This window comes from Glandiceps talaboti, chromosome 10, assembly GCF_964340395.1.
Source record: "Glandiceps talaboti chromosome 10, keGlaTala1.1, whole genome shotgun sequence".
In the NCBI taxonomy this organism is placed as follows: domain Eukaryota; kingdom Metazoa; phylum Hemichordata; class Enteropneusta; family Spengelidae; genus Glandiceps; species Glandiceps talaboti.
Window position 1 is genome coordinate 22299934 of NC_135558.1, and position 14630 is coordinate 22314563.

The 14630-nt window shown below is 35.3% G+C and overlaps 1 protein-coding gene across 1 annotated transcript in view; it reads right to left on the bottom strand.

Moving 5' to 3' along the window:
* LOC144440761 (guanine nucleotide-binding protein G(i) subunit alpha-3-like) overlaps window positions 1-14630 on the bottom strand; it is a 16139-nt gene continuing 1509 nt past the window's right edge. The window contains exons 2-8 of the mRNA XM_078130139.1: window positions 9961-10003; window positions 9436-9577; window positions 8371-8534; window positions 5829-5957; window positions 4434-4563; window positions 2422-2575; window positions 1-191 (exon numbers count right to left, since the gene is read on the bottom strand). Of these exons, the coding sequence (XP_077986265.1) occupies window positions 1-191; window positions 2422-2575; window positions 4434-4563; window positions 5829-5957; window positions 8371-8534; window positions 9436-9577; window positions 9961-10003 (953 nt within the window). The remainder of the gene's footprint in view (window positions 192-2421; window positions 2576-4433; window positions 4564-5828; window positions 5958-8370; window positions 8535-9435; window positions 9578-9960; window positions 10004-14630) is intronic.

The following is a 14630-nucleotide window of genomic DNA, read 5'->3' on the forward strand; positions in this document are numbered from 1 at the left end:
TCAGACAAGTTGACAGGAATATAAGTTTGTCATTAGTACTTGATACATGATATCCTTGAATACTGATTCGATATTCTTGCTGTCTGTAGCGACTGTGAAGTGTGTATACATTGGTCGGTGTTCTCTTCTCTCATTTAAAAGTTCAAATTTTGATTTCAGATACATGGCAGTTTCCCTTACACAATTTGTACCTGTGAATAGAATACATCATTAATCCAAATTAAATTACAGATTCATACCAATCTCAATCCTTGATTTCTATTGTTATTGCATTATTTAGAAACTGTTCCCTGATATTTCTTCTTCGCTCACCCAAGGAAATGCGAGTAACCAAAGGTGCCTTGTCATTGAGACTCGATCGACTTGAAGTGACAAAGCCTTAGGTCACGAGTATTTCCGGCTACTAAATAATTATACCAAGGCCTCCTCAAGCATAATCTATTTTTACAATCGGGAAAATAATGACAATTTGGAACGTTTTGACCAATATTTCTGACACCACAAAACCAGTGACGGGTTATAGTGACGTAGAATCAAATAACCAGTGTATATAATTAGATGTTATTTCCATTTTTTCCGTCCAGCCAAGGAAAATACGAGAGACCTTATAATTTGCCTTTGTCACTCGTCGCAGTGACAACCCTTAGGTCAAGAGTATTTTCCGGCTGAATGAAGAATAATTTTGGAGAATAACAAAATTATACCACCGGCAGTAATATCAAGAAAAACAGATGAAAGTAATGGTAATTTTGAACGTTTTGACTCATATTTTGAACAGCATGACGTAGACGTGTTGTCGTGACACAGTTGCTCGTTGTCATGGTGTAGAAAGACCCAAGTATATATTCCATATTTTTTGTTCAACGTGGCTCATGCATAATCATAATCCACATTAATTTTCTGAGGACAATCACTTGACATGAGTGAGTGAGTGAGTGAGTGAGTGAGTGAGTGAGTGAGTGTAACTATTGTGCTGTTGGCTGTTGCAGGTCGCTGCAGGCCATGCGGGTCACTTTGTGCGGTTGCGGGCTGATGTAGGTCGCTGCGAGCCTTGGAGTGTAACTATTGTGTGAGTTGCGGGTCGCTATTACTTTTCCATTGTACGGTAAGTGATTCACTTTTTAAAGCCTAAGAAACTTATTTGCTGGCCACTGGCGGGTTATTGTGCAGGTCACACGCTACACGCACTGCACTATTCAATAGAATGTACTGCCACTACTGGGCTAATTGTACACACTAGGTGTACCCCCCCCCCCCCCCCCAATAAAAGAGAAAAAGTTATGGCTATTTTTTTTTTAAATGGTTACTTCAAAATATTCAGCTTGTTCAACCTACTTTTAATTTGTTTTGTAGTTTATTGTGTCATTTGTTTAGAATGTTTACATTTTCTTTAGTTACCCTGGAAAAGTGCTAAACATCCACATTAGGGGAGAACCATTTGATTTCGGGGGGTAGTGGAGGAAGTGGGTATGGCAGCAAATTTAATTTCCCATCACTGTGACAGCAATTTATTTTTTCTATTGTTAGTCCTGCATCAAATTATTTTTTCCATATACAGAAGAAATGCAGCACACATTTTCTTCTCGGTTACCAATTTGTAAATTTGTTGCTATCAGCCTTGCCACTGGCATTGTTGAAGTGACATTATTTTATATCAACTTGAACCAAATAGCATAGTATTGACTCCAGTAAATATCCTAATTCCACTACTACGATGAACTTTCACTGATTACATAAGACTAACTATTCACTGAATCAAAGCTGACTGTGCCCACCTTATCTCTGAAACAACTCTTGATAGGAAGTGAGTCCTGTTGTTTGAAAACATCAAGTCAAGTTTTATGGCTGAAATCTATCTTGTACAATCAAATTAGTCTGACCAGTTATACAAAGGCTCCCACAGCCTAGCCTGTCCACAGTATTAAGATGACAACTGCACTGCATCACTATAATAGTTACATCAGGAACAGAAAGGAATGTTGGAACAGACACGATCATGAAATTGAATAACCAGTTTATCCAGTAATTATGTCTCTATTGTTGTCACAACACAGCTCCCTGTACTGTAATTTATTCATTATATTATTAAATCAGTGATCACCATAGTATTGACAGAATACTTGTGCTCATATAGATTCTTAAATATATGTATATGCATTCCTTTGTCGTTATTTTTTATAAGCTCATACATGTCTTCATTGATTTTATACAAATAACTATCGTTTTGACCCGCAGATCGACCAGCCGTTCAGCCTGTCGGCCAGCAAAATAACCATACTGGGCTTGAGCACGGTGCAATAATATAGACACCTCTTTAAAAGTGGTATAAATTGCCCATAATAAACGTATTCACTCAGTCTGAACCCTTTAACGATTTTTTATCAGATGAATAGTTCAGTCCGAGGGTAATAAACCACCTACCAGCATACTCAGGAAAGCAGAGGTTTAACGGTGACCGTCGAAGTTTCTTTCGAAAAATATCCATCTTATTTAAGAAGAGGATAACACTGACACTCCTTAACCAATGATTGTTACATGTACTTCGAAACAGTTGAAGACTATCATGCATTTTGTTCTGTAAAATGGAAGTATAGAGAATGGAGTTAGAATAGTGTGTGGTGACATTGTCTAAGATACGACTGGGGTCAGAATTTATGGCAGGGGATGGGCCTGAGGAGACATTATTTTGGTTAAAACAATTCGCAGCCGCCCCCCCCCCCACACCTTTGCGCTCTCAACAAATGTCCACCCCCCCCCCCCCCAAATGTACCTAAACATTTTCGTAGCCCCCTTCCGGTTACACCATAGACTATTGTCTATGGTCACACATATGGCATAAAATTCAAAACCATACACATTATCGAAAGCCATACAGTACTTGAAAATCTATTGTTTTAATACTATTACCCTAATTTTACTCGACGAGTCAATACATTATTATAAAACTGTATGGCTTACCTATTCAGATATATTTTGGCAGACACACTCATTTGCCTGGCTATTGATTACCTCATAATTAAATGTATGGTTGGTCAATGAAGTGAACGAGTGTGTAAACTACAAGTTAAACGATTGCTCCTGAGGCTTGCAATTGAATGTTCAAGAAAGTCTCTCTCTCTCTTGGGGACTTGTCACTACCAGTGGCTAGAGTCACTAGGAGTCGTGACGTAGAACGACCGGTATACAATTTATTTTTTTTCTGTTCAAAGACAATAACTTTGGCTTTTGTATAGTATAACAATGTGTTCTAAATAATAGCAGAGCTCCTCCGGTTTGGTTAAAGAATTGTGTATCATGTTAATAACAACAAAACCAAAAACAACAACAAAACCAAAAACAACAACAAAAACAACAATGACGACGACGACGACGACAACGACAATGACAACAATAACAACAACAACAACAACAACAACAACAACAACAACAAGTCATTGACAATAACATAGTCCCCGCTATGATTGGGTTTTAAGGAACTGGCAGTTTATGTTGTCATTATCTTGATATCACTACTCTGATCATGCAACAACACTTGTGAACCTAAATCAAACAGACTTAGATATGTTGTGTCTGCTCGTTGGACATGGAACATGCCTACTCATGTTGAGTCTTCTCGTTGGACATGGGACATGCTTACTCTTCAACCATAAAGGATGGGTCGGGTACAGGGGGGGGGGAGACCTGTTCAAGCATGTCTGAGTTATGGCTTTGGACATGAATACTGCACCAACAAAATCACTGCCAGGCAGCCATATCGGATTGTATCACGACAACAATTAATATGCACATGTATGTCATAGAACACTGTCCTATTAAATACCAACTTTGAATGAGATCTGTTCAAGCATGTCTGAGTTATGGCTTTGGACATGGAAAATTCGCAAACAAAATGGCTGCCAGGCAGCCATATTGGATTGTATCATGATGAAAATGGATATGCACTTGTATGTCATAGAACACTGTCCTAATACCAACTTTGAATGAGATCTGTTCAAGCATGTCTGAGTTACGACTTCGGACATGGAAAATTCGCAAACAAAATGGCTGCTAGGGGGCCATATTGGATTGTATCATGACAACAATGAATATGCATATGTATGCCATTGTTTGTATGTTGCCCCTGTACCAAGTTTGAAAAAAAATCGGTCCAGGCATCTCCAAGAAACGGCTCTGGATGGACGGATGGACGCACGGACGGACGGAACCCAATCCATAAGTCCCCATCCCTGACTTTGTCCGGCGGGGACTAACAACAACCATGCCAATATTTGGCCTAGGAAATGTGAAACGTCGATTAAAATTAATCAAATATATTACTCATCAGATGAGGGTGTACAAGGACAGGTTTCCAGTTAATCAAATAGTGTGGCCGTGGATATTAAAGGTGGCTCTAATTATAGATATTTTTTATAGAGCTTTGAAATGAATTCTACCTGTCCTTCGTCTTCAAAAAGTATCAAATCATAACAACTTAATGCGACTAAGAATATAAGAGACGTGCAATCTTCAAAGCAGTGTATCCATTTCCTTCGTTCTGTTTTCTGACCTCCTACGTCCACTATACTGTGGTGGCAAGAATAAGAAAAAGAAAAAGAATTATAATATGATGTGTAACTCTAAAATGAAGTTTTTACAAAGTGCGTTCACTAAAACATCTTAAAACAAATACAGTGTCTAAGAAAATGAAATATCTTTGTCAACAAACAATTATTGTTGATTACATGAATAAAGGCGTCACGATCGTTACAGTCCAGACCACTTATCATCTCTTCATGAAAATCACGATACGTTAATCTTTCTATCCCGCTTCCCTTAAAGGTATAATATTTTTAATTCTTTTGGTTTCAAGTGGATCACAACTACAGGAAATAAAGATTTTATTGTAAACACTGGGATGGAAAACCATGCCATAGTTTTGCATCTCCGACATTACTTGCGATTGCCGAGAAAAACTGAGTTAAAATCTGTTCCTCATTCATTTTCATTGTAATAGTCCTTTCAATGGACATGCATCCATCTCATTGTAATAGTCCTTTCAATGGACATGCATCCATCTCATTGTAATAGTCCTATCAATGGACATGCATCCATCTCATTGTAATAGTCCTTTCAATGGACATGCATCCATCTCATTGTAATAGTCCTTTCAATGGACATGCATCCATCTCATTGTAATAGTCCTATCAATGGACATGCATCCATCTCATTGTAATAGTCCTTTCAATGGACATGCATCCATCTCATTGTAATAGTCCTTTCAATGGACATGCATCCATCTCATTGTAATAGTCCTATCAATGGACATGCATCCATCTCATTGTAATAGTCCTTTCAATGGACATGCATCCATCTCATTGTAATAGTCCTTTCAATGGACATGCATCCATCTCATTGGGTTTTGTTGGTGTATATTGTTTTTATTTATTCTATTGTGAGCTGTGAACTATGTATTTTTAATAATAATTCAGCAGACATGTACTCTGTATTAAAGACATGAATATTCATAGTAGTGTTATTTGAGATTGATAATCAATCAATCAATCAATCAATCAATCAATCAATCAATCAATCAATCAATCAAAGAGATTTATATAGCGCCAAACTCCACTAAGTACTTAGACTTTCGGAGTCATGGCCGTTTATATTCTAATTAATTTTTCTAGGCAATCACATGTAACTTTATGTTAAAATGACACGACTACACAATTCAAAGTTTACAAAAATGCCTTTATTTCTAGCGTGGCATTCCCCTTAAGACTATTAGAAGCACTTGGCAAAGGTGAAGCATTATACAAATGTGGTAAAATCTGTAACTAAGATTCACTTACTTAAGGAAGATCCCTTCTATCTCAAATTGTGTCTCTACAATACCAGATGTAGTTGTTCTAGCGTAAAGGATATCTGTGTCTGTTGGCATATAATCTGGTTCTGACAGCTGCTCAACTTTGTCCAGGAAGCTATAATTAAAACACATATACTCAGCATCTCAGTCAACAAGTTTAACTCTTTTGTATTTAGTTTACAAAATACAATCAATGACTGTTTAAAAGGGTGGTAAACTGTCCATTTTAATCATATTATATACTTTATATTACACAGTTGATACTTGCAAACACTGATTATTTTTATATCTTTAATAATATTAATAAAAATACATTAAAATAATAATATTGATACAATTATATTGCGGTGAAATCCATTACAACCTTTACTCTTTAGTGAAAGGAAAACTAAAATACGATTATATTGCGGTGAAATCCATTACAACCTTTACTCTTTAGTGAAAGGAAAACTAAAATACAATTATATTGCGGTGAAATCCATTACAACCTTTACTCTTTAGTGAAAGGAAAACTAAAATATGGTTGTATTGCGGTGAAATCCATTACAACCTTTACTCTTTAGTGAAAGGAAAACTAAAATACAATTATATTGCGGTGAAATCCATTACAACCTTTACTCTTTAGTGAAAGGAAAACTAAAATACAATTATATTGCGGTGAAATCCATTACAACCTTTACTCTTTAGTGAAAGGAAAACTAAAATACAATTATATTGCGGTGAAATCCATTACAACCTTTACTCTTTAGTGAAAGGAAAACTAAAATATGGTTGTATTGCGGTGAAATCCATTACAACCTTTACTCTTTAGTGAAAGGAAAACTAAAATACAATTATATTGCGGTGAAATCCATTACAACCTTTACTCTTTAGTGAAAGGAAAACTAAAATACAATTATATTGCGGTGAAATCCATTACAACCTTTACTCTTTAGTGAAAGGAAAACTAAAATACTATTATATTACGGTGAAATCCATTACAACCTTTACTCTTTAGTGAAAGGAAAACTAAAATACAATTATATTGCGGTGAAATCCGTTACAACCTTTACTCTTTAGTGAAAGGAAAACTAAAATAAATTGTATGTTTCCGATAACAAGACCGACTCTATTATAAGCAGTCAACTTTAAAATTGACAAGGTAAATATTGGTAAGAATTTACTTCTATATGTGTGTAATATAAAGTTAAATTTTTTACATTCTAAAAGGTAAAATGGTGAGAAATCATCTATTTCCGTGTATATTTTCTCGACAAGGCCACGCCAGGTATCTTTGGATGTCTTACTTGGATTACCCGGTCGCCTTTTTAATTATTCACACGGGAGTATGTAGCATGAAGTCTATGGGGAGATCAAGTAGCACCTTAACTTGTTTGTTACTATGCCGTGGTATATGTCATTACCTGCTATTCTTAAACTCGAAAATTACTGTTAAAAAGTATATTGAAGACTACAATCTATAACCACTGTATTCAAATAGGATAAATATAGCATATATATTGAAGAAAAGTAACACTAAATCTTTACAATAACAAATTATTGAATACACGTCACCTAATGCATGATACACCCACGTGCCAAGTAGATCCTCCGACAACTATTTTGTATAGTGGTCTCAATTAGAACACACACACAATAATTTATGTATGACTTATTGTCATATCACCATTATTGTGACAAACCGACATTAATTGTAGTCAATAACAAACATGGGAAAGACATTTACAGAACAACATGACAATTTGTTTAATGTATATGATGTGATTTGACGGGATATGTTAACAAATGCCAGCTATTACCAGCACTACAGGTACAGGGGAATTTCGTATACCAGGTGTGTAATTAAATGTATGTTGGCCAAACTAAGAACATGGCCAATAACGTATATCAATACACTGACTTCAACTCATATAGCTATTGTGGTATGGACATAGGGTCTAGGGGTTAGGGTTGATGTGGGACCATCGTAGCTGTATCAATATAAACATACGATATGTTTATATCGATGTGTATTGTATCTCATCTCAGACCACGTTAGTAGTCTGAGATATCATACACTTTACCGTTATGCCACGTATTACCCAAAATAAAAATATAGTGGTGGTGGTGGTGGTGGTGATGGTGATGATGATGATGATGATGATGATGATGATGATGATGATGATGATGGTGATGGTGGTGGTGGTGGTGGTGGTGGTGGTGATGATGATGATGATGATGATGATGATGATGATGATGATGATGATGATGATGATGATGATGATGATGATGATGATCTGCACATAAGGCGCTTTGTTGCGTTCTTTTTAATTTGGTGCGCGTGATTCTTAGATCTTTCTATGCGTACTTTATCGTTTACGTGTATCATTCTATTTTAGTACATGGGTATTTGTCGAGTTTTAAACCACATAACTATCCTTTGTAAACAGAATATTCATTCGATTATACTTACAGGTCAACACTGTTTTATTCGTTACATTTGCACTTCTTTGCGAACATTATATGATAAAGAGGACAGGTTTACTCACTGGTTAGCAGACTCTGCAAATTGATATTCTCTTGATCGGAGGTAACACTGTTGAACGCCTTCGTCTTGCCATAACCGTGATGCTGCTTTTGCTACCTGATATGGTAGCTCCATTGTGTCTTGGTAAACGGGAGTAAAGTATTGGAAAAAAACGTCTTCGTCAACCTAGTAGTTAAACAGCAAGGTTGAGATATATTTCTTACTTGGAAGCTTTCATATCGGAAATGTTGATTTCTTATTCACTGTAAAAAACATCTTTCTAATTGTCCAATGTTGTATAGTGTTATACCAGTCAATAAATGTTGTATAGTGTTATACCAGTCAATAAATGTTGTATAGTGTTATACCAGTCAATAAATACATCTATGTAAGGTGTACAAGAAATCCTAGGTAAAACAGTACTTTAAGATGTAAAATTCGCTTATAACGTTTTCAGCAATTATCAAAAGCAAAGCTTAGGCTGGACGGCTAAAGAGCTAGTCTATAAAAAAGAGTTATGAAATATTTCGAAGCTGAATGAGAAGACACCTGTTGTACACTGGAGAGACGCATTATGGCATATGTACTATGTTTAACTTAGTTCAAGTGTCTGAAATCATAGGCAGTGTCTATGCTGAAATCTGTCATTTTGATAACGATCACACCAAGCCAGAAATTATCTTAAGAACAGATTTCCAGCGTGCTCCTGGTCCATTCAAAATGATAATCAGCATTTCAAGGTTCATTCATAATATTAAAACAGTATTCGATGGCCATTCTAAAATTGTTTGATTTTGATATCATTTGACCTCTACTTAAAAAATTGAAAAGTGACCCCTGATTTTTTTCTTGTTTTGAACTGAGAATGGGCTGGACTTGGCTTGGACCAAGTAACAACAAAATATTACAGTTTATATATCTAAAGCACGGACTTTGTCAACACTTCAGTAAGACATCGACAGCAAAGTATAGAACTGACACCTTTTAGAAAGAATTCTGTTTCAACATTATTTTAAGTAAAGTGATGGCGAAACCTTTCCAGATAATATGTATCTCAAACATTTAGCTGCTATCAAACAGAATTTACCTTTCTTGCAATATCTGAGAAGGAGATACCGAGTTTCTTCATAGCCGTCAAGATGGTGTCTAGGAACTCAACGACGTTACCTTGTATGATGTGTTTGTAGACCAGACGATCAGCCTCGTTAAAGCCATCCTTATGTAACATTCTGCAAAGAAATCGAGAAGCAGAATCACTCATATTATACTCTTTTGGATAAAACTTGTTGCGTTGACTACAGCTTTTGTCTTTAACATTAAAACCATGACAACACACTATCTCTGTAATCCAACAGAAACTCAAAACTATGGGTAAACTTGTAAAACCTTTATTCTTCATGCTGAGCAAATTATCAAGAATTTTCGAAGTGTAAACTTCTTCCTGAGTGGCAACAGTGGACCAACCGAGGAGGAAGGTCACAGCTCCTTAGAATGTTTTGGGTAAATTGCTCAACGTGAACACATGAAGCATAATGGCTTTTCCATAATAAGAATACTTTAACAATTTTGCGACTTAGATGAAAAAAAAAATCTTTATATTTTTATAACTTACTTCATTTGTTTGACGAAAGTACTTTTACCAGCGCCACTGTCACCTGGAAAGAATGTAAATGAGACACATGATTGGAATTCACTGAATCAAACACACAAACGTGAAGAATTACAGAGACGATGAAATTAAACACACCTCAAGCATTATACAGATATATATTCAAAACTCTTTTTAAGACAAAGAAAACATATCTTGCCTAAATATTTTGTTGTGACCGTTGCTTTTCGGTTTACATGATATATTCCTGTTTCCAAAGTAGTTTTGGATTGACAGTGTGAGTACACATTGACTGTTTGACATGTGTTCTCATTATTGCTGTACATGATTTGTTGTGTTTTCTGAACAACTCTGGCACAGCTTTGTCATATTCATATGTCTCTCTACTTAGGGAATCCGGCTGGTTACACACACACACAAACTTATATTCATTCATTTGGGATTACATAGCCAACAAATTAAATCTACACTTCATTGTTTTCCAACCTATACCGTCTATATCGCTAATCTAGGACTCTGATAGCTCAGGATTATAGTGGCCATTCAAAAAGATTTAATCAGTACACCCAAAAACCTTTCACGCAATACCCGTGTGTTTAAATGTACATAATATGTAAATGTATGTAAAGTCTAATACCTCTTGCTTTGCGTTACATGTGTACATTTACATAATGACTTCATTTGAATAATCTGACGTATATATTTCTTATACGAATATGTCTTATATATGAATACGACAGTGATATGCCAGAATACAGAACACATACAGAGAAGACAAGTTTTAGATGCCCAGTTTGCAAGACAAACGTGCATAAGAACTATTTCACATATCCGCTGTGCCGCGGCTTTTAAATAAAACATTTTATATGTTCTTTTTGTAGTGTGAATCGTTTTTTTTATGTCCCGTAACCTCTTGTCTTGTTTGTGTTTGCAAAGTGATCTATTTGCATATTTCTAACATACGCTGTAATTGGTTTTGATTTGATCTATTTGCATATTTCTAACATACGCTGTAATTGGTTTTGATTTGATCTATTTGCATATTTCTAACATACGCCGTAATTGGTTTTGATTTGGTGCCGCAAAAAGTTATATCATTAGCGAAGAATAATCCATTATCTCTTCATCATTTCAATTTGCCAAAAAGTGTGATCCATCTTATTACATGTAAAATAGTATGTTACACTAACAGTAAAACACTTTTAATGTGATCATATAATTGTTTTATCACGTACTCAAATATTCCTTCTGCACAATCTTGTTGCATAATAAGTGTCACAATCACACATCAGGATCCTTTGCCCAATCAAATTACAAAGTGATAAAGCATTACTATTCTTTAGCAGTGCAGTAAAAACAGACTTCTGCTAACATATAATTATACATGGACTTGATGAGTTTAATGGTTTGAATTTCTCTTGTATGTGGTCGATAAACATTGAATCGACGTCGACTGAATAATGTTTTAAAATTGCTATGTGCACAGGGAACCGTGCACACCTTGGTAACATTCACATACCTAGGACAGGGTTGTGCACATAGCTGTACCAGCTCAGTGGAACCATGGATGCTGTACCAGCTATGTATTTGAGATGTGTAACTTGTATGCCAACATCAATTTAACATGGATGTTAAAGATGGCAATGCATCATAGGTTTTTACAACATCCATGTACAAGAGCTTTTTCCCACAGCCATGTACCAGCTATGTTAGCCTAGCTGTACCCCCCCCCCCATAGGTCTTTCCCACAGCCATGTAAAGGCTATGTGAGCAATGCTAGTCAGATATGAAGAAAAGGGTTGCTACAGGGTATTATTCCACCGTAGCTGTTACATTGCATGTGCACAACTGTGTGCTAGGTGTGCAGTACACAGCTATGGTACTGGGATGTGCAAAACAGTCATGGCACAGAGGCGGTATTCCACATCCATACAACAGGCATATTTTTCACAACCATGTACCAGGGCTATGAAAAAATGTACCCTGTAACGGAGCTATGAGGCACACAGCTAGTACATAGCAGTGTTCTCCCTCCTAGCACTAGGATGTGCACATGTACAAGGTTCCCTGTAATGTGTCAAGCTTCGGAGATAATTGTAGACTAAAATGTCACTCTTAAATAAAGATATCCCGACAAGGCTACTTAGGGACCGGTCAGTTTCTCCAGCCGGGAGGTGGATTTTGCCATCGGGCTGACAAAAAGTCACTGACCCCACCCCCACCCCCCACCCCATTTGTAAAACCAAAAACAGGCTGACCCCCCCCCCCCCCCCATCACTTAATTCTAAAACATTATGACTCCCTCCCTCCCATATACCATATTCACACAGATATTTTTTGAGCTTGACTCAATGTGGACTGCTTGACTCTCTCACAAGTACTTTACAAGATCCCGGGATAGCACTATCACACAATTATTGACAACACAGGGTAAATATATTCAAAATGGAGTTAAATAGCATCTAGACCGTGAAAAAGATAGGGGGAAAGCTTGAGAAGGGAATGTGTATACCTCTCACGGGGTTCCCTTGTGGTCCATCCACAATTTTCAAAACAAATAAAGATATCCTGACAACGCCTAAACCAAGGAACAGTATTGGCAAATATAATATATAATATATAATCATCTTGGTAAAACAGGCCTGTATACAGAATAACATTATCATCTTAGATATTTTGTTCAAACAGGCCTGTATACAGAATAACATTATCATCTTATATTATTTAGTCAAACTGGCCTGTATACAGAATGTAACCTTATCATAGATATTATTTAGTTCAAACAGGCCTGTATACAGAATATAACCTTATCATAGATATTATTTTGTTCAAACTGGCCTGTATACAGAATGTAACCTTATCATAGATATTAATTTGTTCAAACTTGCCTGTATACAGAATATAACCTTATCATAGATATTATTTAGTTCAAACTGGCCTGTATACAGAATGTAACCTTATCATAGATATTAATTTGTTCAAACTTGCCTGTATACAGAATATAACCTTATCATAGATATTATTTAGTTCAAACTGGCCTGTATACAGAATATAACCTTATCATAGATATTAATTTGTTCAAACTTGCCTGTATACAGAATACAACCTTATCATAGATATTAATTTGTTCAAACTGGCCTATATACAGAATATAACCTTATCATAGATATTATTTTGTTCAAACAGGCCTGTATACAGAATATAACCTTATCATAGATATTATTTTGTTCAAACTGGCCTGTATACAGAATATAACCTTATCATAGATATTATTTAGTTCAAACTTGCCTGTATACAGAATACAACCTTATCATAGATATTAATTTGTTCAAACTGGCCTGTATACAGAATATAACCTTATCATAGATATTATTTAGTTCAAACTGGCCTGTGTACAGAATATAACCTTATCATAGATATTATTTTGTTCAAACTGGCCTGTATACAGAATATAACCTTATCATAGATATTATTTTGTTCAAACTGGCCTGTATACAGAATATAACCTTATCATAGATATTAATTTGTTCAAACTGGCCTGTATACAGAATATAACCTTATCATAGATATTATTTAGTTCAAACTGGCCTGTATACAGAATATAACCTTATCATAGATATTATTTTGTTCAAACAGGACTGTATACAGAATATAACCTTATCATAGATATTATTTTGTTCAAACTGGCCTGTGTACAGAATACAACCTTATCATAGATATTATTTTGTTCAAACAGGCCTGTATACAGAATATAACCTTATCATAGATATTATTTTGTTCAAACTGGCCTGTATACAGAATATAACCTTATCATAGATATTATTTTGTTCAAACAGGCCTGTGTACAGAATACAACCTTATCATAGATATTATTTAGTTCAAACAGGCCTGTGTACAGAATACAACCTTATCATAGATATTATTTTGTTCAAACTGGCCTGTATACAGAATATAACCTTATCATAGATATTATTTTGTTCAAACAGGCCTGTGTACAGAATACAACCTTATCATAGATATTATTTTGTTCAAACAGGCCTGTGTACAGAATACAACCTTATCATAGATATTATTTTGTTCAAACTGGCCTGTGTACAGAATATAACCTTATCATAGATATTATTTTGTTCAAACTGGCCTGTGTACAGAATACAACCTTATCATAGATATTATTTTGTTCAAACTGGCCTGTGTACAGAATATAACCTTATCATAGATATTATTTTGTTCAAACTGGCCTGTGTACAGAATACAACCTTATCATAGATATTATTTTGTTCAAACTGGCCTGTATACAGAATATAACCTTATCATAGATATTAATTTGTTCAAACTGGCCTGTATACAGAATACAACCTTATCATAGATATTATTTAGTTCAAACTGGCCTGTGTACAGAATACAACCTTATCATAGATATTATTTTGTTCAAACTGGCCTGTATACAGAATATAACCTTATCATAGATATTATTTTGTTCAAACTGGCCTGTGTACAGAATACAACCTTATCATAGATATTATTTAGTTCAAACTGGCCTGTGTACAGAATACAACCTTATCATAGATATTATTTAGTTCAAACTGGCCTGTGTACAGAATACAACCTTATCATAGATATTATTTAGTTCAAACTGGCCTGTGTACAGAATGCAACCTTATCATAGATATTAT